This window comes from Cherax quadricarinatus, unplaced genomic scaffold (genome assembly GCF_038502225.1).
Source record: "Cherax quadricarinatus isolate ZL_2023a unplaced genomic scaffold, ASM3850222v1 Contig216, whole genome shotgun sequence".
Taxonomy (NCBI): Eukaryota; Metazoa; Arthropoda; class Malacostraca; order Decapoda; family Parastacidae; genus Cherax; species Cherax quadricarinatus.
In genome coordinates, this window is record NW_027195242.1 from 104,176 (window position 1) to 131,236 (window position 27,061).

The 27,061-nt window shown below is 40.4% G+C and overlaps 1 protein-coding gene across 1 annotated transcript in view; it reads left to right on the forward strand.

The window, feature by feature from the left end:
• The window catches only part of LOC128691029 (major facilitator superfamily domain-containing protein 6), a 159,143-nt gene that overhangs the window by 32,906 nt on the left and 99,176 nt on the right, over positions 1 to 27,061 (forward strand). The window contains exons 5-6 of the mRNA XM_070080197.1: positions 3,050 to 3,204; positions 19,531 to 19,718. Of these exons, the coding sequence (XP_069936298.1) occupies positions 3,050 to 3,204; positions 19,531 to 19,718 (343 nt within the window). The remainder of the gene's footprint in view (positions 1 to 3,049; positions 3,205 to 19,530; positions 19,719 to 27,061) is intronic.

Sequence of the window (27,061 nt, forward strand, 5' to 3'; positions counted from 1 at the left end):
GAGTGATTAATTTAACGAAACCAGAAGAACCTCTCCTCCAGCCAACAGAAACTGCCAACAAACTTAATGTCTTTTCTTCAGCTGTAGGAGCAAAGCTAGCAAACAAAATCCCAAACTCAAACAGTCAGCCAAAAGATTATCTCGCTGGCAACTACCCAAATACTCCATTTCTAGCCCCAACAAACCCTACTGAAATCTTGCTCATCACCACAACACTAAAGAACAAGACAGGAGGCCTAAATAACTTACCATCACTCATATATAAAAGAGCTTCTCATGTGTTGTCACCAGTTATTGTAAGTCTTTTTAACAAATCCATTAAATCTTCCACCTTATCCATACTCAAGACAGTAAGAGTCACCCCGATCCTCAAAGGAGGTGATCCAACTGAATTGAACAACTATAGACCTATATCAAACTTGCCCCTACTATCTAAAATCCTTGAAAAATTAATTTACTAACAAGTCTAGTCCTACAACATATTCAACCCCTGTCAGTTTGAATTTAGACCAAAAAAGAGTACTAATGATGCAATTATACATTGGCACTCGAAAAAAATGAAATTCCCCTGGGACCTACAAAAGGTATTTGATACAGTTGACCATGACATATTACACCTAAAGCCTGAACATTACAAGGTCAGAGAACACTCAGTTATTTAAAATCTTATCTTAGCAATAGAAACTAATATGTATACACAAATGGCATTAATTCCACTACATAACCTGTTCTTGTTGGAGTCCCACAGGGTAGTGTCCATGGCCCACTTCTTTTTCTCATTTATATCAGTGACCTCGCAAATGCATCTAAACTCCTTAAACCCGTTTTGTTTGCAGAAGACACTACTTATGTCTTATCTCACCAAAATCTAACTATACCAACAGACACTGCAAATGGCAAACTACTAAAAATTTCTACTTGGCTGACTACCAACAAACTTACTCACAATATAGACAAAACCTACTTCATGCTATTTAGAAACAGAGCTTCAAATGTACAGCTAAACATATTAATAAATGGTTCACCCATTTCAAGATACTCAGAGGGCAAATTTCGAGGTCTCCACCTTCACTGCAGTCTCAAATTCTAGTCCTACATACAGCAAATATCAAAAAAAGTCTCCAAAAAAGTAGGCATCCTTTCAAAGATACAGTACTATGTACCCCAAATGGCTCTTCTTGCTATTTACCACTCTCTCATATACCCTTACCTCACCTATGGTATTTGTGCATGGGGCTCGACCACAGCAAATCACCTTAAACCTTTAATAACCCAACAAAAAGCTGCTGTGTGAATGATTACATAAGAACATAAGAAAGGAGGAACACTGCAGCAGACCTGTTGGCCCATACTAGGCAGGTCCTTCACAATCCATCCCACACGTTTCGATTCTGGGACCTTGATCACTTCTGCACCAACTCCTGCACTAGACAGCACACTCCGCTGCTTTTTAAGAGCCTTTAATGGCTTTATATACACAACGTCCACACATTATTGTGCCTACTACACACACACAACATTATACTCAAATATTAACCCTCTCAAACTCCTTGATAACTACAACAGAACATACAGGCATAACACAAGGCATAGATCACTCTTCGATATCCTTCGTATCCATCTCTCCCTGTGCAAAAATACTATGCACATAAAGGGCCCAAAGATCTGGAATTCATTGCCAGAACGCACTAAAGGGCCCCTGCTGTCTGCAAATCAATTTAAGGTCCTACTTAGAAATCACCTCATCATCCAAAATTAGCCAGACAAACACTATACTTAACACTTACCAGTTACTTAAGAAACTCCTAAATAATTTATGACTCTTCAACTATTTGATCATTTACTTCAAATTTAAAAGTTTTAATTTCATTATTGTAAATTAAGCTTGATGATTGCTCATTTAATCATTACTTCAAACTTAAAATTATTTCAACTACATTGTTTTAAATTGTTGTACGTACTTTATTTTTTATATTCTATATCAAAACTGTAGTTCTTCTTTACCCAACTAATTAAAACCATATAGAGTGAGCTAATAGAATATTCAAGTTTGTTGTATTCATTGTAACTCAACTAATAACAATGGTTACATTGACATCACTGTTATTCCCTTATTAATCATAACTTGGTCTTAAGTTTGCCCAAAATGCTCTGCATATAAGGGGACTTTCGGCATTGTTCACCCAGTGTACAAACATGTAACATGTTTTTTTTTTTTTTTCAACAAGTCGGCCGTTTCCCACCGAGGCAGGGTGACCCAAAAAAAAGAAAGAAAATCCCCAAAAGGAAAATACTTTCATCATCATTCAACACTTTCACCACACTCACACATTATCACTGTTTTTGCAGAGGTGCTCAGAATACAACAGTCCAGAAGCATACACATATAAAGATACACAACATATCCCTCCAAACTGCCAATATCCCAAACCCCTCCTTTAAAGTGCAGGCATTGTACTTCCCATTTCGAGGACTCAAGTCCGACTATATGAAAATAACCGTCTTAAAATAAATTATTATTATCCTTTCAACAACAAATCGGCCATTTTCCACCAAGGCAGGGTGGCCCAGCGAGGCAGGGTGGCCCAGCGAGGCAGGGTGGCCCACCAAGGTAGGGCGGCCCAGCGAGGCGGGGCGGCCCAGTGAGGCAGGGTGACCCAAAAAGAAAAACAAAAGTTTCTCTTTTTAACTTATGTATACAGGAGAAGAGGTTACTAGCCTCTTGCTCCCGGCATTTTAGTCGACTCTTACGACACGCATGACTTCTGGAGGAAGAATTCTGTTCCACTTCCCCATGGAGAATTATTATTATTACTACTAATTATAACACCACTACTACTACTGTTACTACTACTGCTGCTAATAAAAATAATCATCATATTAAGAATAGGAATAACAATGTTAATAAAACTAATAATAAATTCTCTCTCCCACACCACTGCTGCACTCTGGACACTGTCCCTGGACACTGATTGTCACTGGATACTGATTGTTACATGTTGTCCCTGGACACGTGTTGTCCCTGGACACGTGTTGTCCCTGGGCACAGTGTAGTGTGTCAGGGAGGGCAGTATGAGGGTGACAAGTGTATCAGTGCCTGGAGATACTGGTACTTCTGGCTCTTCATCCTCCTAGTCTTCCTAGGTCAAGTCTCCTTCAGCACTGCTAACTCTGTCACTGATGCCATAGTTGTGGATACCATTGGTAAGATTCTCTCTCTCTCTCTCTCTCTTACAAGTATTAGTCAGAGGGTTGAAGAAAGGTTGCTGAGGTGGTTTGGTTATTTAGAGAGGATGGAACAAAGTAGAATGATTTGGAGTGCATATAAATCTGTAGTGGAAAGAAGGCAGGGCAGGGGTCATCCTAGGAAAGGTAGGAGGGAGGGGGTAAAGGAGGTTTTGTGGATGAGGGGCTTGGACTTCCAGCAAGTGTGCATGAGTGTCTTAGATAGTGAATGGAAACGAATAGTTTTTGGGACCTGATGAGCTGTTGGAGTGTGAGCAGGGTAGTATTTTGTGAAGAGATTCAGGGAAATCAGTTAGCCAGAACTAGAGGTGGGAAGTACAATGCCTGCACTTTAACCCTTTCACTGTCAGCTCCATAATATTACAGCTTGCAAGCCAATGTCGGTCCTGTAATACTACGCCAAAATTCTAATGCCTTTATATCTGGTGGGAGAAACCTGGTAGTCCTACATATGAGAGAACGGGTCCGTGTGCTCAGTGTGCATAGTATAAAAAAAAATCCTGCAGCACGCAGTGCATAATGAGAAAAAAAATCTCCGAGGTTAAAGTTGCAAGAGAATCGAAGACTAACCCAAAAGGATTCTTTCAGGTATACAGAAGTAAGATCAGGGACAAGATAGGCCCACTCAAAAGTTCCTCGGGTCAGCTCACTGACAGTGATAAGGAAATGTGTAGAATTTTTAACACATACTTCCTCTCAGTTTTTACACAGGAGGATACCAGCGATATTCCAGTAATGATAAATTATGTGGAACAGGACGATAATAAACTGTGCACTATTAGAACATAAGAACATAAGAACATAAGAAAGGAGGAACACTGCAGGAGGCCTGCTGGCCCATACTAGGCAGGTCCTTTACAATTCATCCCACTAACAAAACATTTACCCAACCCGATTTTCAATGCTACCCAAGAAATAAGCTCTGATGTGAAAGTCCCACTCAAATCCAACCCTTCCCACTCATGTACTTATCCAACCTAGATTTGAAACTACCCAAAGTCCTAGCCTCAATAACCCAACTAGGTAGACTGTTCCACTCATCAACTACCCTATTTCCAAACCAATACTTTCCTATGTCCTTTCTAAATCTAAACTTATCTAATTTAAATCCATTACTGCGGGTTCTCTCTTGGAGAGACATCCTCAAGACCTTATTAATATCCCCTTTATTAATACCTATCTTCCACTTATACACTTCGATCAGGTCTCCCCTCATTCTTCGTCTAACAAGTGAATGTAACTTAAGAGTCTTCAATCTTTCTTCATAAGGAAGATTTCTGATGCTATGTATTAATTTAGTCATCCTACGCTGAATGTTTTCTAACGAATTTATGTCCATTTTGTAATACGGAGACCAGAACTGAGCTGCATAATCAAGGTGAGGCCTTACTAATGATGTATAAAGCTGCAGTATGACCTCTGGACTTCTGTTGCTTACACTTCTTGATATAAATCCCAGTAATCTATTTGCCTTATTACGTACGCTTAGGCATTGCTGTCTTGGTTTAAGGTTGCTGCTCACCATAACCCCCAAGTCCTTTTCGCAATCTGTATGGCTAAGTTCTACATCATTTAATTTATAAGTACTAGGGTTATGGGCACTCCCAAGCTTCAGAACCTTGCACTTATCTACATTGAACTGCATCTGCCACTTTTCTGACCAAGAATAGAGTTTGTTTAAATCCTCCTGAAGTTCCCTAACATCTACGTTTGAATCAATTATCCTACCTATCTTTGTGTCATCGGCGAATTTGCTCATATCACTAGTAATTCCCTCATCAAGATCATTGATATATATTATAAACAACAACGGGCCCAAGACTGATCCCTGTGGAACGCCACTTGTTACAGATCCCCACTCGGATTTAACCCCATTTATGGACACTCTCTGCTTCCTGTCAGTGAGCCATGACTCGATCCACGAGAGCACTTTTCCCCCAATGCCATGGGCTGCCACTTTCTTTAACAGTCTATGGTGCGGAACTCTATCAAAAGCCTTACTAAAATCTAAGTAAATAATATCAAATTCTTTATTGTGGTCAACAGCCTCAAAAGCTTTACTGAAGAAAGTTAATAAATTAGTTAGACAAGACCGGCCTCTTGTGAATCCATGCTGAGTATCATTAATCAAGCTATGCTTATCGAGATGGCTTCTTATAATCTCAGCTATAATTGACTCTAGTAATTTGCCTACAATTGAGGTCAGGCTTATTGGGCGGTAATTTGACGGTAACGACTTGTCCCCTGTTTTAAAAATAGGAGTTACATTAGCCATCTTCCACATATCAGACACTACACCTGTTTGAAGAGATAAATTAAAAATATTAGTTAATGGTTCACAGAGTTCCATTTTGCATTCCTTAAGAACCCTTGAAAAAACCTCATCAGGACCCGGCGACTTATTTTGCTTCAGTCTGTCTATCTGCCTCACAACCATCTCACTAGTGACTGTGATGTTACATAATTTATCTTCTTCTAGCCCACTGTAAAAATTAATTACTGGAATATTGTTAGTGTCTTCCTGTGTAAAAACTGAGAGAAAATAATTATTTAAAATCAAGCACATTTCATTCTCATTGTCAGTAAGGTGCCCATAGTTATTTTTAAGGGGACCTATCTTATCTCTAACTTTTGTTCTATAGACCTGGAAAAAACTTTTTGGGTTAGTTTTAGAATCCCTAGCAACTTTAATTTCATAGTCCCTTTTAGCTTTTCTTATCCCCTTTTTAATGTCCCTCTTAATGTCAATATACTGATTCATAAGATGACCCTCACCTCTTTTGATACGCCTATAAATTCCTTTCTTATGCCCTAGTAGATATTTGAGCCTATTATTCATCCATTTTGGGTCATTTCTATTTGATCTAATTTCTTTATATGGGATAAACGCTCTTTGAGCAGCATGTATAGTGTTCAGAAAACTGTCATATTGATAGCTCTCTTCGTTACCCCAGTCAACAGATGATAAGTGTTCTTTAAGCCCATCGTAATCTGCTAAGCGAAAATCTGGGACTGTTACTGAGTTATCGCTACTATCGTACTTCCATTCAATGCTAAATGTAATTGATTTGTGGTCGCTAGCACCCAGTTCCTCTGAAATTTCTAAATTATTAACAAGGGATTCATTGTTTGCCATAACTAAGTCAAGCAGGTTATTTCCCCTTGTAGGTTCTGTCACAAACTGCTTCAAAAAACAATCCTGAAATACTTCTAAGAAGTCGTACGATTCTAAATTCCCAGTCAAGAAATTCCAATCAACATGACTAAAGTTAAAGTCTCCTAGAATTACTACATTATCGTGCCTTGTGGCCTTAACAATTTCCTCCCATAGTAGTTTCCCTTGGTCCCTATCTAAGTTAGGGGGACGGTATATCACTCCTAAAATCAGTTTTTCATGCCCCTCTGAAAATTCTATCCAAACAGACTCTGTATGTGTTACTTCAGACTTAATACCCGTTTTTATGCAACAGTTCAAGCGATCTCGGACGTACAATGCCACCCCACCCCCCCTCCCAATACTTCTATCTTCTTGGAACAATTTAAAACCCTGAATATGACATTCCGCAGGCATGTCCCGACTTTTTGAATTAAACCACGTCTCAGTTAAGGCAAATACATCAATGTTACCTACACTAGCAACTAATCTCAACTCGTCCATCTTATTCCTAGCACTACGGCAATTAGCATAATAAACATTGAAAGACTCTCCTTTCTCTTTACCCTTCCTGCTCATTTCTATTTTTCTACTAAACCTATTACCGTCTTTATCACCCAAGGTCCCTGGCTTTTCAATATCTATCTCGTTCTTATTATTACTAGTTCCCCTAGAACTCGTAATATTACTACACTGGGACTTCACTGTTTTCCTGCCAAAACCCATACCACTAACTATTCCTAGTTTAAAGTCCTAACTGCTCCCTCCACTGCAGTTGCCAGTGCTCCCACCCCACACCTAGATAAGTGAACCCCATCCCTAGCATACATGTCATTTCTGCCATAGAAGAGGTCCCAGTTGTCAATGAATGTTACCGCATTTTCCTTACAGTATTTGTCCAGCCAGCAATTGACACCAATTGCCCTGGACAACCATTCACTTCCAACTCCCCTCCTTGGCAAAATACCACATATGAGAGGGTTCCCACCCTTACTTCTAATTATTTCTATTGCTGACCTATACCTGCTAATCAGGTCCTCACTCCTACGTCTGCCAACATCGTTGCCTCCAGCACTGAGACAGATAATAGGATTCACCCATTACCTCTCATGATGTCATCCAGACGGCTAACAATATCCTCCATCCCAGCCCCAGGAAAGCAAACTCTCTGTCTCCTACTCCTGTCCTTCAAGCAGAACGCCCTATCCATATACCTAACTTGGCTATCCCCAACAACAACAATATTCTTACCTTCCTTAATGTCTTTCGTCGTGTCGTTCCCAGTAGTCAACTCACATTCGTCGGGTAGCACTGAGAATGTATTGGATGTTTCCACAACAGTTTCCACGGCAGTCTCTTTCTTCTTCATCGTTTCTACCTTTCCATTCGTCTTCTTGATCCTCAACTTCTTTCCCTGCTGTCACAAGTGACATGGTCCTTAGGCAAATAGATAAATTAAAACCTAACAAATCCCCAGGCCCTGATGAACTGTATGCAAGGGTTCTAAAGGAATGTAAAGAGGAGCTTAGCACACCTTTGGCTAATCTTTTCAACATATCACTACAAACTGGCATGGTGCCAGATAAGTGGAAAATGGCAAATGTGATACCTATTTTCAAAACAGGTGACAGGTCCTTAGCTTTGAACTATAGACCAATAAGCCTAACCTCCATAGTGGGAAAATTTATGGAATCAATAATTGCCGAGGCAGTTCATAGCCACCTTGAAAAGCATAAATTAATCAACGAATCTCAGCATGGTTTTACAAAGGGGCGTTCCTGCCTTACGAATTTATTAACTTTTTTCACTAAGGTATTTGAGGAGGTAGATCATGGTAATGAATATGATATTGTGTATATGGACTTCAGTAAGGCTTTTGACAGGGTCCCACATCAGAGACTATTGAGGAAAATTAAAGCACATGGAATAGGAGGAGAAATTTTTTCCTGGATAGAGGCATGGTTGACAAATAGGCAGCAGAGTTTACATAAATGGGGAGAAATCAGAGTGGGGAAGCGTCACGAGCGGTGTTCCACAGGGGTCAGTGTTGGGCCCCCTGCTGTTCACAATCTACATAAACGACATAGATGAGGGCATAAAGAGTGACATCGGCAAGTTTGCTGATGACACCAAAATAGGCCGTCGAATTCATTCTGACGAGGACATTCGAGCACTCCAGGAAGATTTGAACAGACTGATGCAGTGGTCGGAGAAGTGGCAGATGCAGTTTAATATAGACAAATGCAAAGTTCTAAATGTTGGACCTGACAATAACCATGCCACATATAAACTAAATAATGTAGATCTTAATATTACGGATTGCGAAAAAGATTTAGGAGTTCTGGTTAGCAGTAATCTGAAACCAAGACAACAGTGCATAAGTGTTTGCAATAAAGCTAATAGAATCCTTGGCTTCATATCAAGAAGCATAAATAATAGGAGTCCTCAGGTTGTTCTTCAACTCTATACATCCTTGGTTAGGCCTCATTTAGATTATGCTGCACAGTTTTGGTCACCGTATTACAGAATGGATATAAATTCTCTGGAAAATGTACAAAGGAGGATGACAAAGTTGATCCCATGTATCAGAAACCTTCCCTATGAGGATAGACTGACGCCCTGAATCTGCACTCTCTAGAAAGACGTAGAATTAGGGGGGATATGATTGAGGTGTATAAATGGAAGACAGGAATAAATAAAGGGGATGTAAATAGTGTGCTGAAAATATCTAGCCTAGACAGGACTCGCAGCAATGGTTTTAAGTTGGAAAAATTCAGATTCAGGAAGGATATAGGAAAGTACTGGTTTGGTAATAGAGTTGTGGATGAGTGGAACAAACTCCCAAGTACCGTTATAGAGCTTTAAAAATAGGTTGGATAAATACATGAGTGGATGTGGGTGGGTGTGAGTTGGACCTGACTAGCTTGTGCTACCAGGACGGTTGCCGTGTTCCTCCCTTAAGTCAATGTGACCTGACCTGACTAGGTTGGGTGCATTGGCTTAAGCCGGTAGGAGACTTGGACCTGCCTCGCATGGGCCAGTAGGCCTTCTGCAGTGTTCCTTCGTTCTTATGTTCTTATGTTCTTATGTTTGTGGTTTAAAACACCGACTTTGCAGTGTATTTTTGTATGATATTTATGGTTGTATTTTCATTTTCTTGGTCTCTTTTGATAAAATGAAACATATATTACAGAAATAGAGATGATTTCGAATGGTTTTCAGACAAAAAGTATCTTAAAATTGAGCTCAAATTAGCGGAAATGTTCGATTTTTGCCATTGTTCAAGAGTAAACAAATTACACCACACATCCAATATGCCTCAGCTGGTGGGTCTAATATGCTCTCACAAATGTGCTGATATTATATATACAGTAGACTGTCGTTTAACATGGTTTTATGTGGCACGTTTTGGTCATAGCACTATTGAAGAATTGCGGCATATTTTTGTATAAAACTTCGTAAAATTAACTTAAAATGGTTCAATTTGCAGGAGAAAAAATTTGGAGTGTGTGTCCACCCCAGACACTCCCGCCATCCCAGCATTCATTCGTACGTGTCCAGTTCCACTGTGTTAGGAACTGGCTATGTTTGTGAATAATGTTTTGATCTTTTAATTGCCATATCTTGTATCTGCCAAGCAATCATGGCACCCAGTAGCCGTACCAGTGTTGCTGAATGTGGCAAGAAATGTTTTAAGCGTTTAAGTCTTAAAGGGATCCCTCCACACACTGATAAGGTCTCTCACACAGTGTTGCAGGCACTGATGTGAAGAGTCAGGTGGGTAGGCAGGCAGGCGGGTAGACAGGCAGGCGTGCAGGCAGGCGGGCAGACAGGCGGGCAGGCAGGTGGGCAGGCAGGTGGGCCCCCTTAAGGGTTAACCAAGAAAATAGAAATATTAGACAAGAGATAGCCTGAGGCCTTAATGAAGGGTCAATATGTACAATTGAAGAGAATGAGGTAAATATATATGAGTTTGTGTGATGAATAACTGACTGACTTGACTGGCTGACTTGACTAATTGACTTGACTGATGAACTGACTGCCTCACTGATTGACTGGCTTACTTGACTGACTGACTTGATTGATTTACTGACTTGACTGATTTACTGACTGACTTGACCAACTGACTTCACTTACTGACTGACTTGACTTACTGACTGACTTGACTGATTTAAAGTTAGACTTTTTCACTGAGGAGGACCCTGACAAATCTAGAAGCAGTGCCCTGAAACATTTTCTGTTGCAGCTGATACCTTATCGTCAGTTGTATAATGTACTACAGGGTAAAATAGCCCAGAGATCCAGCACAACCATCGACTTCAGTACCAGAACCTCTACCATCCACCTCAGCCCAGTAAGGCCACAGCATAACTCTCCGCTCTCTTCACAATCATCCACAAACACCGCCACCCACAATTTAAGGTAAGAAATATGTACTATTATTTCTGTTGTATTTGTAGTCTTAAGCAGTAAAAACATAATATATCACGACAATGAACTACGATTATATATTCGCTTTTAGTTTTGTAAGATCTCCTGGTCTTCAAAAAAAGTCGTTTGACTTTTTGGGGCTCCCAGGAAAGTAACCCTATTTTTCCCATAAGTTTTTCAATTTGTCTAACACGGTTTGAACTACCATGGTTTTTCAGGAATGTAACTACTGTGTTAAACGATGGTTTGCTGTACCATTTTTACAATAGTGCGGTAGTCTGCATTACAGTAAATCTTCTATTTTTTGCATGAATAAAAATTCATACTGGAAAGCAAACGTAATATAAGAGAGGCCAAGAGATGTGACTTATAAACAGAGAAAAATGTTATTTTAGAGCTAGGAATGTCTGTGTTGTTTATTCTGGCCTCTGTTTTGAAACTGGCCATACTTGAATTGTGTATGAAATTCGCCAAATTACCAATTTCTGATCACTTTATTGGGTAGTTAAAATCATTAAATGAGTGGTTTATTGTACTCTGTCGATAGAACAAATGGAGTTCTAGTGAAATAGCTGTGAGTTTAGACAACTGGAACAATGGAATTGGCCAAAAATAGGGCTCAGAGTGAGCAAAATCAGTGATGCGTAAATATCGCCAAGAGCGCTAACTTCGCGAGAGTATAATTCTGGTAGTTTTCCATCAGATTTCATCCTTTTGGTGTCATGACAATCAGGAAAAGATTCTCTATCATTTCATAAGAAAAAATAATTTTTATTATCTTTTTAAATTCTTCGACACTGAGAGCAAGTTTGTGAGCAGGGTCTTGACAGTGAAAGGGTTAGAGGGGTTTGGGATATTGGCTGTTTGGATTGACATGTAAACTGTTGTATCTGTGCGCCTCTGCAGAGACAGTGATTATGTATGAATGATGGTGATAGTGTGGAACAATGACGAGAGTTTTTTCCTTTTTTTTTTTTTTTTTTGTTTTCTTTCTTTTTGGGTCACCCTCCATCGGTGGGAAATGGCTGGCTTGTTGAAATAAATACAGCCTCTCCTCACTTACCAATGTACATACTTGTTTATCGACAACTCAGAGTTACGAAGGACCCTCCCCGATGAGTCAGTAATGTATGCTGTATGAGAACTTCGGTCATGGAAATGGGCAGCATTGCATCTCAGCATCAAGTATCTCAATCTCCTTCCTACAGCCACTCAGTACACTAGCTTTCAAGGTCTCCAAGACGTTGGTTTTCGTGAGTCTTGGTTATCGTGAATTTGGTTGTCGACAACTTTTCCGTCAAAATATAGCCTTGGTTTTCATGATTTCCCTTGGATTTCGGCGTTCTTACGGAACATGTCCCAGTGGTGGCCCTGCACACACAAAGCCTCACAGATGCATTCAGTGTCAGTCTGGCACTGTTTCTCGGCAAGTGAGTATCACACCCCACATTCATACGAAACATTTCATAATAATCCATTGTTTTTTGTGCTTGCAACTGCTAAATAAACCCCCATGGCCCCAAAGAAAGCTCCTAGTGCCAGGCCTTTGGTAAAGAAGGTGAGAAACATGATTGAATTAAAGAAAGAAATCATAGAGAAATATGAAAGTGGCATATGTGTGGACGATCTTGCCAGGATGTACGGGAAGCCCCATTCAACGATCGCTTCCATCGTGGGGAAGAAAAAGGAAATCAAGGAAGCTGATGTTGCAAAAGGGGCGAATGTGATATTGAAACAGAGGCCAGAAACAGTCGAACATGTGGAGAAATTGTCGTTATTGTGTATCAACCAAGAACAGTTAGCGGGAGATAGTATTGTGCAGTCGATAATTTATGAAAAGGCAAGGCAGTTCCATGCGGATCTCATAAAGAAAATGCCTGGAACAAGTACTGCTGTTATTGAATTTAAGGCCAGCAAAGGCTGGTTCGTAAATTTCAAGAAGCAAAGGGGCATACACAGTGTTGTAAGACATAGTGAGGCAGCAAGTTCAGACAAACATGTGGCTGAAAAATTTGTGCATGAATTCCAGGAGTATATAGAAGCAGAAGAATTCCTCCCCCAACAAGTGTTCATTTGTGAAGAAACAGGCCTCTTTTGGAAGAAAATGCCTTAGAGGACGTACATCACGCAGGAGGAAAAGGCATTGCCAGGACACAAGCTTATAAATGATAGGCTAACTCTCTTGTTCTGTAGTAATGCTAGTAGGGATTTCAAAGTGAAGCCTTTACTGATGTATCACTGAAAATCCCAGAGTGTTCAAGAAAAACAGTGTTGCCAAGAGTAAATTGTGTGTGATGTGGAAGGTAAACAATAAGGCATGAGTTGCGAGGGAAATTTTCCTTGATTGGTTCAATGGAATGTTTGGCTCGAGTGTGAAGAAATACCCCCTGGAAAATCAGTTGCCACTCAAGTGCCTTCTGACTTGGATAACCAATTGTGTGAGGAGTTTAGTTTCGTCACAGTGAAGTTCTTGCCCCCTAATGCCACTCCTCTCATCCAGCCCATGGACCAGCAGATCATTTCACATTTCAAAAAACTCTACACCAAAGTAATGTTTCAAAGGTGCTTTGATGTGGCCTCAGACACTGAATTGACCCTAAGAGAGTTCTGAAAGGATCACTTCAATATCCTTAACTGCATAACCCTTATAGATAAGGCTTGGTAGGGAGTGACTTCCAGGATGATGAACTCTGCTTGGCAAAAATTGTGGCCAGAATGTGTCCAAGAGAAGGATTTTGAAGGGTTTGGGGCTGACCCTGTCGGCCCTACGCCTGTTGTGGAATGTATTGTGGTATTGAGAAATTCCTTTGGGTTGGATATGAGTGGCCAGGATGTGGAAGAGTGGTGGAGGACCACGGTGAAGAGCTAATCACTGAAAAGCTGCAAGAGTTTCATCAACAACAGCAACAGACAACAGCTCAGGAAATTGCTTCAGAGGACGAGGAAGAGAGATGGAAGAAGGTGCCTTCTTCAAAGATTAAGGACATCTGTGCAAAGTGGTGTGAGGTGCAAACGTTTGTGGAGGAACATCACCCTAACAAAGCTGTTGCAGGCCGTGTCTGTGACACATTCCATGACAGTGCCTTGTCCCATTTTAGGCAAATCTTTAAATGACGCCAGAAACAGAGCTCTCTGGAACAATTTTTGGAGCGACAGGGGTCCAGTGACTCTCAAGCTGGTCTGAGTGCCATTAAAAAATAAAGAACGGAAGTAACCCAAAATAAGGACTCAGTACCTAAAGTATTTATGGAAGGGGGTTCTCCCTCTCTCCTCCTCCTGTCTTCCATACACTATCAGGAGTCTTCAGTAAAGGTAAGTGTGATATTATTGCTTTACTGTATTGATTTGTTATTGTTTTTTGTATGTAAATCTATATTTAATCTCTAAAAAAAATATTTTTTGTTATTACTTTTGGGTGTCTGAAATGGATTACCTGGAGTTTACCTGGAGAGAGTTCCGGGGGTCAACGCCCCCACGGCCCAGTCTGTGACCAGGCCTCCTGGTAGATCAGAGCCTGATCAACCAGGCCATTACTGCTGCACGCAAACCAACGTAATTGGATTTACATTATTTCTTATGGGGAAAATGGTTTTGGATTTTGTGATCTTGGTTTTTGGCAAACTCTCTGGAGCAGATTAATCACAAAACCCAAGGGTCCACTGTACAACTGACGGTAAAGCATCAGCTGCTCTAGACACCGTTTCAGGGTCTTCTTCAGTGAAAAAATCTAACTTTAAGTCAGTCAGTCAAGTCAGTAAGTCAGTCAGTCAAGTCAGTAAGTCAGTCAGTCAAGTCAGTAAGTCAGTCAGTCAAGTCAGTAAATCAGCCTAAGTTAGTAAACCAGTCAAGTCAGTCAGTAAACCAGTCAAGTCAGTCAGTAAAGTCAGTAATCAGTCAAGTCAGTAAAGTCAATCAGTCAGTTAAGTAAGTCAGTAAGTCGGTCAGTTATTAAGTCGGTCAGTTAGTAAGTCGGTCAGTCAGTCAAATAAATCAGTCAAGTAAGTCAGTCAGTCAAATAAATCAGTCAGTCAAGTCAGTCAGTCAATCAAGTCCATCAGTCAGCCAAGGCTCTGGGGAATATTACCAGCTAAGTCTATTTAAAGACATAAACGAAAGATTCGTACTTAGCTTCAGTGCTGATTCGGCCTCCCCACAGCTGCACCCAGGGAGGCCCTTCCGATGGGAATTGTGTTTTCCCCAAACTGTAGCTGTTGATGAATAAGTGATGAGTAAGTAGTTGCCCCAAAGGAACATATATTTCAGCATTTCACTTGACAATGCTGAATGAAGTGTTACTTGGACTCAGAAGCTCTCACCTCACGGGCGTGTTTAGGACAGTCTTGCTCACCTCGTGTCTACCTAAAACTGCAGTTTCTTAGGTTCTACAAGCAAGATTGAGACTTAACTTGTTCGTGTAATGTGAGCTAAGGTGTTGAAAGCACCAATACGACCGATATCGGTGACTTGATAGAAGCAATAGTCTCTCTCGAACTGTTGCAATGTCCTCCACTCAGTCGGGAAGGCTGCATCACTTACACTGTTACACTACACTGTTCTTCAAGATTTGTCCATGATTTTCATGGTAATTTCACAACAGGAAGACTGGTTACACTTCATTGTAATAGTTCTACCACGAATTTCTGAGATTGTCAAATGAACAAGAGTCAGACCGCACTCATCGCTATTGTTCCTTTGTCTGTTTCCAGGTAAAAGGGCAATGTCCACATGACGCACATTTCACATCCGTCTCTTGAAGCAATCTGAGTTTCTCCTGCACACTTCACCTTGAGTGGCCCCTCAATGCTGACTTTAGCGTGATTTCCCTCCTTACTTAACATCATCACAGCATTCAGTACAAGATGGTTGACATTGTTATGGGGCTATAGAATTCAACATGTATTTATAAGTAGCAGTTAGTCTGGAATACCTAATTATATTGCATTGATGGGGACTCAGCTCTAAATGTCATAAGGGCAGATCACCCTTATGACTGAGAGGCAGCTGGGTCAAGCCTATTTTTCTCAATATAATAGGTTATACTATAGACACACAAACACACAATTGCTGAGTCCCCATCAATTCAATATAATTAGGTATTCCAGAATAACTGTTACTTATAAATACATGTTGAGTCCTATAGCCCCATAACAGACATCTTATTATCTAGCTATAGATGACAGTTCATCATGTCGCACAATGTAGGTAAAGTGGTGCAGGGTTTTTATGTAATTTTCCTGCTAAGGGAAAGAGAGTCATAACTTTCATTTTACTGTCACTTTTATTGCAATGAGCACTGTGTTGCAAGAAGAAGTGACATGACTGTGACGCTGACAGACACATGCGCTTCCAATCAAATTGTTTATGCCGAAGCAAGAGAGGCTATCAGCCTCTTCCAGGAGGGCTGAGTCCCTCAGGGGCCTGAAGGGGGCTGAGAGGGCTGATACCCCCATTTCTGGAGAATTTTCTCCACAAACTCAGTAAGTCAAGTCAGTCAGTCGGTCAGTTATTCATCACACAAACCTTATTCTTTTTAACCCTTTGACTGTTTTAGTCGTATATATACGTCTTACGAAGTACCGTGTTTGACGTATGTATACGCAAAAATTCTAGAGGCTTCAGATCAAGCAGGAGAAAGCTGGTAGGCCCATTTGTGAGAGAATGGGTCTGTGTGGTCAGTGTGCACCATATAAAAAAAATCCTGCAGCACACAGTTCATAATGAGAAAAAAAAACTCCGACCGCTTTTTTTTATTAAAACGCCGGCTTTGTGGTGTGTTTTCATATAGTATTTATGGTTGTATTCTCGTTTTCTTGGTCTCATTTGATAGAATGGAAAACATATTATAGAAACAGAGGTGATTTTGATTGGTTTTACTATGAAAAGGACCTGGAAATGGAGCTCAGAGTAGGGGAAATGTTTGATTTTTGCCAATGTTCAAAAGTAAACAAATGATGTCATTGTCCAGTAAATGTCCAACTAGCCATTCTGATGAGCAGTCACAAATGGGTTGACATTATTTGTACAATTATTACTATATAGCAGTAATCTACATAACAGTAAATCTTCTAAATTTTGTTTGAATAAAAATTCAAAATAGAAAGCAAGAGTAATATCAGAGGGTCCTGGAGACATGACTGATGAACAAAGAAAATGTTATTTTATAGCCAGGAATGTCTGCATTGTTCATTCTGGGCCCTATTTTGAAATTGGCATATTTTTTAATTTGTGTGAAATTGGCCAAATTGCAAAATTCTGACCACATTGTTGGGTAATTGAAATTGGTAAATGGGCAGTTTTTTGTGCTCAATCGATAGAACAAATGGAGTTCTAAAGAAATAGCTATGAGTTTGGTCGACTGGAAGAATGGAATTAGCCAAAAATAGGGCTCAAAGTGAGCGAAATTGCCGATTCGTAAATATCACCGAGGTCACTAACTTTGTGGGAGCGTAATTCCCTAAGTTTTCCATCAAATTTCATTCTTTTGGTGTCATTACCATTGGGAAAAGATTCTCTATCATTTCATAAGAATTTTTTTTTTTTTTTTTTTTTTTTTTTAATTTTTCGACACCAGGAGACACCTCAGGATTTGGGGTTTCGACAGTCAAGGAGTTAATTGCACAGTGATGCTTCATTACGGCCACGCTATCTCTCATCTAATATCTCTATTATCATGATTGCTTGGCATATACAAGATATGGTAATTAAAAGATCAAAACACAATTCACAAACACAGTTCCTAAGACAGAATGGAACTGAACACGTATTCACAATAGCTGGGATGGTGGTGGCGGGAGTGTTGGAGGTGACAGGGGATGGCAAGAGGTCTCCCTCACTGAGCCACAACGAGGCGGCAGCTGGAGCTGGTGAAATTTTTTCCATGCCTGCAAACAGAACTGTGTAAAGTTAATTTTACGAAGTGTACAAAATTGTGCCGCAATTTTTCCATAGTGCGGTAACCAAAAAGTGGTAAATAAATCTGTGTAATATAACGGTCTATTGTATGTGTATGTATGTATTTATCTATTTGTGATTGTAATGGTTGGGTCACAGCTCCTGGCCCCACCTCTTCACTGTGTGTGTATAATGTAAATCACTTAAATGGACCAAAGTGTTAATGGACCCATGGTTTACCGAACCTTTGTTTAATTGGCCCATGGGTTAATGGACCCAGGACTAATGGACCTTAGTTTAATTCCTTGAATGTCACAACCCCCAATCCTGAAGTGTCTCCTGGTGTTGCAAAATTTAAAAAAAAAAAAAATAATTTTTTCTTTTGAAATGACAGAGAATCTTTTCCCGATTGTAATGACACCAAAAAAACGAAATTTGAAGGAAAACAGATGGAATTATGCTCTCGCGAAGCTAGCGACCTTGGCGATATTTACAAATTGGCGATTTCGCCCACTTTGAGCCCTATTTTCGGCTAATTCCATTGTGCCAGTCGACCAAACTCATAGCTATTTCTTTAGAACTCCATTTTTTCTATCGATTGAGTACAAGAACTGCTCATTTACCAATTTCAACTACTCAATAGCATGGTCAAAAATTTGCAATTTGGCCAATTTCACGAAAATTAAAAAATATGACAATTTCAAAATAAGGTTCAGAATGAACAATGCAGACATTCCTGGCTCTAAAATAACATTTTCTTTGTTCATCAGTCATGTCTCCAGGACCCTCTGATATTACTCTTGCTTTCTATTTTGAATTTTTATTCAAACAAAAAATAGAAGATTTACTATTATGCAGACTACTCCAATACTGTAATAATTATATAAATAACATCAACCCATTCATGACTGCATATTAGAATGGCTATTTGGACATTTATTGGACAATGATGTCATTTGTTTACTTTTGAACATCGGCAAAAATCAAACATTTCCCCTACTTTGAGCTCCATTTTCAGTTTTTTTTTATGGTAAAATCAATCAAAATCATCCCTTTTTCTATAATGTGTTTTCCATTCTAACAAATGAGACCAAGAAAACGAGAATACAACCATAAATACTTTACGATAATAGACCACAAAGTCGGCATTTTAATTAAAAAAAACGGTCGGAGTTTTTTTTCTCATTATGCACTGCATGCTCCAGGGTTTTTTTTATATGGTGCACACTGACCACATAGACCCATTCTCTCACATGTGGGCCTACCAGCTTTCTCCTTCTTGATTTGAAGCCGCTAGAATCTATGAGTATGTATACGTCAAACACGGTATCTCGCAAGACGTATATATACGGCCGTGACAGTCAAAGGGTTAATGGATCCATGGGTTAATGGGTCTTAGTTTAATGGATCCATGGGTTAATGGGCCTTAGTTTAATGGATCCATGGATTAATGGACCTTAGTTTAATGGATCCATAGATTAATGGACCTTAGTTTAATGGATCCATGGGTTAATGGGCTTTAGTTCAATGGATCCATGGGTTAATGGACCTTAGTTTAATGGATCCATGGGTTAATGGACCTTAGTTTAATGGATCCATGGGTTAATGGACCTTAGTTTAATGGATCCATGGGTTAATGGACCTTAGTTTAATAGACTCCTGGGTTAATAGATGTTAGTTTAATGGTCCCTTGGGTTAATAAACATCACTTTAGTGGACCCATAGGTTAATGAACCTTAGCTTAGTGGACCAACAAATTAATGCAATTCACTTAAATGGACCCCTGGATTACTTCAAGACTCTTACAGGTGAGGATGGGGGCTATGGGCTGCAGAGAGCATGGGGCACTGTGGGCTGGGGCCTCATGGGGCCCATTAGTGGTCTGCTGGTGGACTGGTGGTCGGGGACCTCTCTCACTAAGCAGTATGGCCCTGCTTACCTGCTCTGCTTCCTGCTGGGGGCCATGGATGTGGCCCTCTCTGTTGTAGCTATCAAGGTGAGTAGGATTTCTGGGAGTTTCTGGCCCCTTCCTAAGGGGGCCATGAATGTGGCCCTCTCTGTTGCAGCTATCAAGGTTAGGAGGACTTCTGGAAGTTTCTGGTCCCTTCCTCAGGGGGCCATGAATGTGGCCATCTCTGTTGCAGCTATCAAAGTGAGGAGGACTTCTGGGAGTTTCTGGCCCCTTCCTCAGGGGGCCATGAATGTGGCCCTCTCTGTTGCAGCTATCAAGGTGAGGAGGACATCTGGAAGTTTCTGGCCCCTTCCTCAGGGGGCCATGAATGTGGCCCTCTCTGTTGCAGCTATCAAGGTGAGGAGGACTTCTGGAAGTTTCTGGCCCCTTCCTCAGGTAGGAGAAGCTCTCACCTCTCCTGTAAATATCTGTATACAGTCATTTCTCTTATCAAGCTCTGTATACAGTCAGTTATCTTATTAAGCTTCTGTATATACAGTCAGTTCTCTTATAAAGCCTCTCTATATCTGGTGAGGTCTCTTATACATCTCTAGATGCAGTCGCTTTTCTCATAAAATTCCTGAATATACAGCACCTCTGTATACAGTCAGTTCTCTTATACAGCACCTCTGTATACAGTCAGTTCTCTTATACAGCACCTCTGTATACAGTCAGTTCTCTTATACAGCACCTCTGTATACAGTCAGTTCTCTTATACAGCACCTCTGTATACAGTCAGTTCTCTTATACAGCACCTCTGTATACAGTCAGTTCTCTTATACAGCACCTCTGTATACAGTCAGTTCTCTTATACAGCACCTCTGTATACAGTCAATTCTCTTATACAGCACCTCTGTATACAGTCAGTTCTCTTATACAGCACCTCTGTATACAGTCAGTTCTCTTATACAGCACCTCTGTATACAGTCAGTTCTCTTATACAGCACCTCTGTATACAGTCAGTTCTCTTATACAGCACCTCTGTATACAGTCAGTTCTCTTATACAGCACCTCTATATACAGTCAGTTCTCTTATACAGCACCTCTGTATACAGTCAGTTCTCTTATACAGCACCTCTGTATACAGTCAGTTCTCTTATACAGCACCTCTGTATACAGTCAGTTCTCTTATACAGCACCTCTGAATACAGTCAGTTCTCTTATACAGCACCTCTGTATACAGTCAGTTCTCTTATACAGCACCTCTATATACAGTCAGTTCTCTTATACAGCACCTCTGTATACAGTCAGTTCTCTTATACAGCACCTCTGTATACAGTCAGTTCTCTTATACAGCACCTCTGTATACAGTCAGTTCTCTTATACAGCACCTCTGTATACAGTCAGTTCTCTTATACAGCACCTCTATATACAGTCAGTTCTCTTATACAGCACTGATATATACAGTCAGCTCTCTTATAAGTTTCTGTATGTGCAGTTACTTCTCTCACAAAGTTCTATATACAGTTCCTCCATATACAGTTCCTCCATGTACAGTTCCTCCATATACAGTTCCTCCACATACAGTTCCTCCATATACAGTTCCTCCATATACAGTTTATCCATGTACAGTTCCTCCATATACAGTTCCTCCATATACAGTTCCTCCATATACAGTTTATCCATGTACAGTTCCTCCATATACAGTTCCTCCATATACAGTTCCTCCATATACAGTTCCTCCATATACAGTTCCTCCATATACAGTTCCTCCATATACAGTTCATCCATATACAGTTCCTCCATATACAGTTCCTCCATATACAGTTCCTCCATATACAGTTTATCCATGTACAGTTCCTCCATATACAGTTCCTCCATATACAGTTCCTCCATATACAGTACCTCCATATACAGTTCCTCCATATACAGTTCCTCCATATACAGTTCCTCCATATACAGTTCCTCCATATACAGTTCCTCCAGATACAGTTCCTCCATATACAGTTCCTCCATATACAGTTCCTCCATGTACAGTTCCTCTATATACAGTTCCTCCATGTACAGTTCCTCCATATACAGTTCCTCCATATACAGTTCCTCCATATACAGTTCCTCCATATACAGTTCCTCCATATACAGTTCCTCCATATACAGTTCCTCCATATACAGTTCCTCCATGTACAGTTCCTCCATATACAGTTCCTCCATATACAGTTCCTCCATATACAGTTCCTCCATATACAGTTCCTCCATATACAGTTCCTCCATATACAGTTCCTCCATATACAGTTCCTCCATGTACAGTTCCTCCATATACAGTTCCTCCATATACAGTTCCTCCATGTACAGTTCCTCCATGTACAGTTCCTCCATATACAGTTCCTCCATGTACAGTTCCTCCATATACAGTTCCTCCATATACAGTTCCTCCATGTACAGTTCCTCCATATACAGTTCCTCCATATACAGTTCCTCCATATACAGTTCCTCCATATACCTCCATATACAGTTCCTCCATATACAGTTCCTCCATATACAGTTCCTCCATATACAGTTCCTCCATATACAGTTCCTCCATATACAGTTCCTCCATATACAGTTCCTCCATGTACAGTTCCTCCATGTACAGTTCCTCCATGTACAGTTCCTCCATATACAGTTCCTCCATATACAGTTCCTCCATATACAGTTCCTCCATATACAGTTCCTCCATATACAGTTCCTCCATATACAGTTCCTCCATATACAGTTCCTCCATATACAGTTCCTCCATATACAGTTCCTCCATGTACAGTTCCTCCATATACAGTTCCTCCATATACAGTTCCTCCATATACAGTTCCTCCATATACAGTTCCTCCATATACAGTTCCTCCATATACAGTTCCTCCATATACAGTTCCTCCATATACAGTTCCTCCATATACAGTTCCTCCATATACAGTTCCTCCATGTACAGTTCCTCCATATACAGTTCCTCCATATACAGTTCCTCCATGTACAGTTCCTCCATATACAGTTCCTCCATATACAGTTCCTCCATATACAGTTCCTCCATATACAGTTCCTCCATATACAGTTCCTCCATGTACAGTTCCTCCATATACAGTTCCTCCATATACAGTTCCTCCATATACAGTTCCTCCATATACAGTTCCTCCATATACAGTTCCTCCATGTACAGTTCCTCCATATACAGTTCCTCCATATACAGTTCCTCCATTACCTCCATATACAGTTCCTCCATATACAGTTCCTCCATGTACAGTTCCTCCATATACAGTTACCTCCATATACAGTTCCTCCATGTACAGTTACTCCATATACAGTTACAGTTCCTCCATGTACAGTTCCTCCATATACAGTTCCTCCATATACAGTTCCTCCATGTACAGTCCCTCCATATACAGTTCCTATACAGTTCCTCCATATACAGTTCCTCCATATACAGTTCCTCCATATACAGTTCCTCCATATACAGTTCCTCCATACAGTTCCTCCATATACAGTTCCTCCATATACAGTTCCTCCATATACAGTTCCTCCATATACAGTTCCTCCATATACAGTTCCTCCATATACAGTTCCTCCATATACAGTTCCTCCATCCATACAGTTCCTCCATGTACAGTTCCTCCATATACAGTTCCTCCATATACAGTTCCTCCATACAGTTCCTCCAGTTCCTATACAGTTCCTCCATATACAGTTCCTCCATATACAGTTCCTCCATATACAGTTCCTCCATATACAGTTCCTCCATATACAGTTCCTCCATGTACAGTTCCTCCATATACAGTTCCTCCATGTACAGTTCCTCCATATACAGTTCCTCCATGTACAGTTCCTCCATATACAGTTCCTCCAGTTCCTCCATGTACAGTTCCTCCATATACAGTTCCTCCATGTACAGTTCCTCCATGTACAGTTCCTCCATGTACAGTTCCTCATATACATCCATACAGTTCCTCCATATACAGTTCCTCCATATACAGTTCCTCCATATACAGTTCCTCCATATACAGTTCCTCCATCTAGAGTTCCTCCATTTACAGTTCCTCCATATACAGTTCCTCCATATACAGTTCCTCCATATACAGTTCCTCCATATACAGTTCCTCCATGTACAGTTCCTCCATATACAGTTCCTCCATATACAGTTCCTCCATATACAGTTCCTCCATATACAGTTCCTCCATATACAGTTCCTCCATATACAGTTCCTCCATATACAGTTCCTCCATATACAGTTCCTCCATGTACAGTTCCTCCATATACAGTTCCTCCATATACAGTTCCTCCATATACAGTTCCTCCATATACAGTTCCTCCATATACAGTTCCTCCATATACAGTTCCTCCATATACAGTTCATCCATATACAGTTCCTCCATATACAGTTAATACATCTACAGTTCCTCCATATACAGTTCCTCCATATACAGTTCCTCCATATACAGTACCTCCATATACAGTTCCTCCATATACAGTTCCTCCATATACAGTTCCTCCATGTACAGTTCCTCCATATACAGTTCCTCCATATACAGTTCCTCCATATACAGTTCCTCCATATACAGTTCCTCCATATACAGTTCCTCCATATACAGTTCCTCCATGTACAGTTCCTCCATATACAGTTCCTCCATATACAGTTCCTCCATGTACAGTTCCTCCATATACAGTTCCTCCATATACAGTTCCTCCATATACAGTTCCTCCATATACAGTTCCTCCATATACAGTTCCTCCATATACAGTTCCTCCATATACAGTTCCTCCATATACAGTTCCTCCATATACAGTTCCTCCATATACAGTTCCTCCATATACAGTTCCTCCATATACAGTTCCTCCATGTACAGTTCCTCCATATACAGTTCCTCCATATACAGTTCCTCCATATACAGTTCCTCCATATACAGTTCCTCCATATACAGTTCCTCCATATACAGTTCCTCCATCTACAGTTCCTCCATATACAGTTCCTCCATATACAGTTCCTCCATATACAGTTCCTCCATATACAGTTCCTCCATATACAGTTCCTCCATATACAGTTCCTCCATATACAGTTCCTCCATGTACAGTTCCTCCATATACAGTTCCTCCATATACAGTTCCTCCATATACAGTTCCTCCATATACAGTTCCTCCATATACAGTTCCTCCATATACAGTTCCTCCATATACAGTTCCTCCATACAGTTCCTCCATATACAGTTCCTCCATATACAGTTTCCATATACTCCATATACAGTTCCTCCATATACAGTTCCTCCATATACAGTTCCTCCATATACAGTTCCTCCATATACAGTTCCTCCATATACAGTTCCTCCATATACAGTTCCTCCATATACTGTTCCCACATATACAGTTCCTCCATATACAGTTCCTCCATATACAGTTCCTCCATATACAGTTCCTCCATATACAGTTCCTCCATATACAGTTCCTCCATATACAGTTCCTCCATATACAGTTCCTCCATATACAGTTCCTCCATATACAGTTCCTCCATATACAGTTCCTCCATATACAGTTCCTCCATATACAGTTCCTCCATATACAGTTCCTCCATATACAGTTCCTCCATATACAGTTCCTCCATATACAGTTCCTCCATATACAGTTCCTCCATATACAGTTCCTCCATATACAGTTCATATACAGTTCCATATACAGTTCAGTTCCTCCATATACAGTTCCTCCATGTACAGTTTCTCCATGTACAGTTCCTCCATATACAGTTTCTCCATATACAGTTCCTCCATATACAGTTCCTCCATATACAGTTCCTCCATATACAGTTCCTCCATATACAGTTCCTCCATATACAGTTCCTCCATATACAGTTCCTCCATGTACAGTTCCTCCATATATAGTTCCTCCATATACAGTTCCTCCATATACAGTTCCTCCATATACAGTTCCTCCATATACAGTTCCTCCATATACAGTTCCTCCATATACAGTTCCTCCATATACAGTTCCTCCATGTACAGTTCCTCCATATACAGTTCCTCCATATACAGTTCCTCCATATACAGTTCCTCCATGTACAGTTCCTCCATGTACAGTTCCTCCATATACAGTTCCTCCATATACAGTTCCTCCATATACAGTTCATCCATATACAGTTCCTCCATATACAGTTCCTCCATGTACAGTTTCTCCATATACAGTTCCTCCCTATACAGTTTCTCCATATACAGTTCCTCCATATACAGTTCCTCCAAATACAGTTCCTCCATATACAGTTCCTCCATACGCAGTTCCTCCATATACAGTTCCTCCATGTACAGTTCCTCCATATACAGTTCCTCCATATACAGTTCCTCCATATACAGTTCCTCCATATACAGTTCCTCCACATACAGTTCCTCCATATACAGTTCCTCCATGTACAGTTCCTCTATGTACAGTTCCTCCATGTACAGTTCCTCCATATACAGTTCCTCCATATACAGTTTCTCCACATACAGTTCCTCCACATACAGTTCCTCCATATACAGTTCCTCCATATACAGTTCCTCCATATACAGTTCCTCCATATACAGTTCCTCCATATACAGTTCCTCCATGTACAGTTCCTCCATGTACAGTTCCTCCATATACAGTTCCTCCATATACAGTTCCTCCATATACAGTTCCTCCATATACAGTTCCTCCATATACAGTTCCTCCATATACAGTTCCTCCATATACAGTTCCTCCATGTACAGTTCCTCCATGTACAGTTCCTCCATGTACAGTTCCTGCATGTACAGTTCCTCCATGTACAGTTCCTCCATGTACAGTTCCTCCATATACAGTTCCTCCATATACAGTTCATCCGTATACAGTTCCTCCATATACAGTTCCTCCATGTACAGTTTCTCCATGTACAGTTCCTCCATGTACAGTTTCTCCATGTACAGTTCCTCCATATACAGTTCCTCCATATACAGTTCCTCCATATACAGTTCCTCCATATACAGTTCCTCCATATACAGTTCCTCCATGTACAGTTCTTCCATATATAGTTCCTCCATATACAGTTCCTCCATATACAGTTCCTCCATATACAGTTCCTCCATATACAGTTCCTCCATATACAGTTCCTCCATATACAGTTCCTCCATGTACAGTTCCTCCATATACAGTTCCTCCATATACAGTTCCTCCATATACAGTTCCTCCATATACAGTTCATCCATATACAGTTCCTCCATATACAGTTCCTCCATGTACAGTTTCTCCATATACAGTTCCTCCATATACAGTTTCTCCATATACAGTTCCTCCATATACAGTTCCTCCATATACAGTTCCTCCATATACAGTTCCTCCATATACAGTTCCTCCATGTACAATTCCTCCATGTACAGTTCCTCCATGTACAGTTCCTCCATGTACAGTTCCTCCATGTACAGTTCCTCCATATACAGTTCCTCCATATA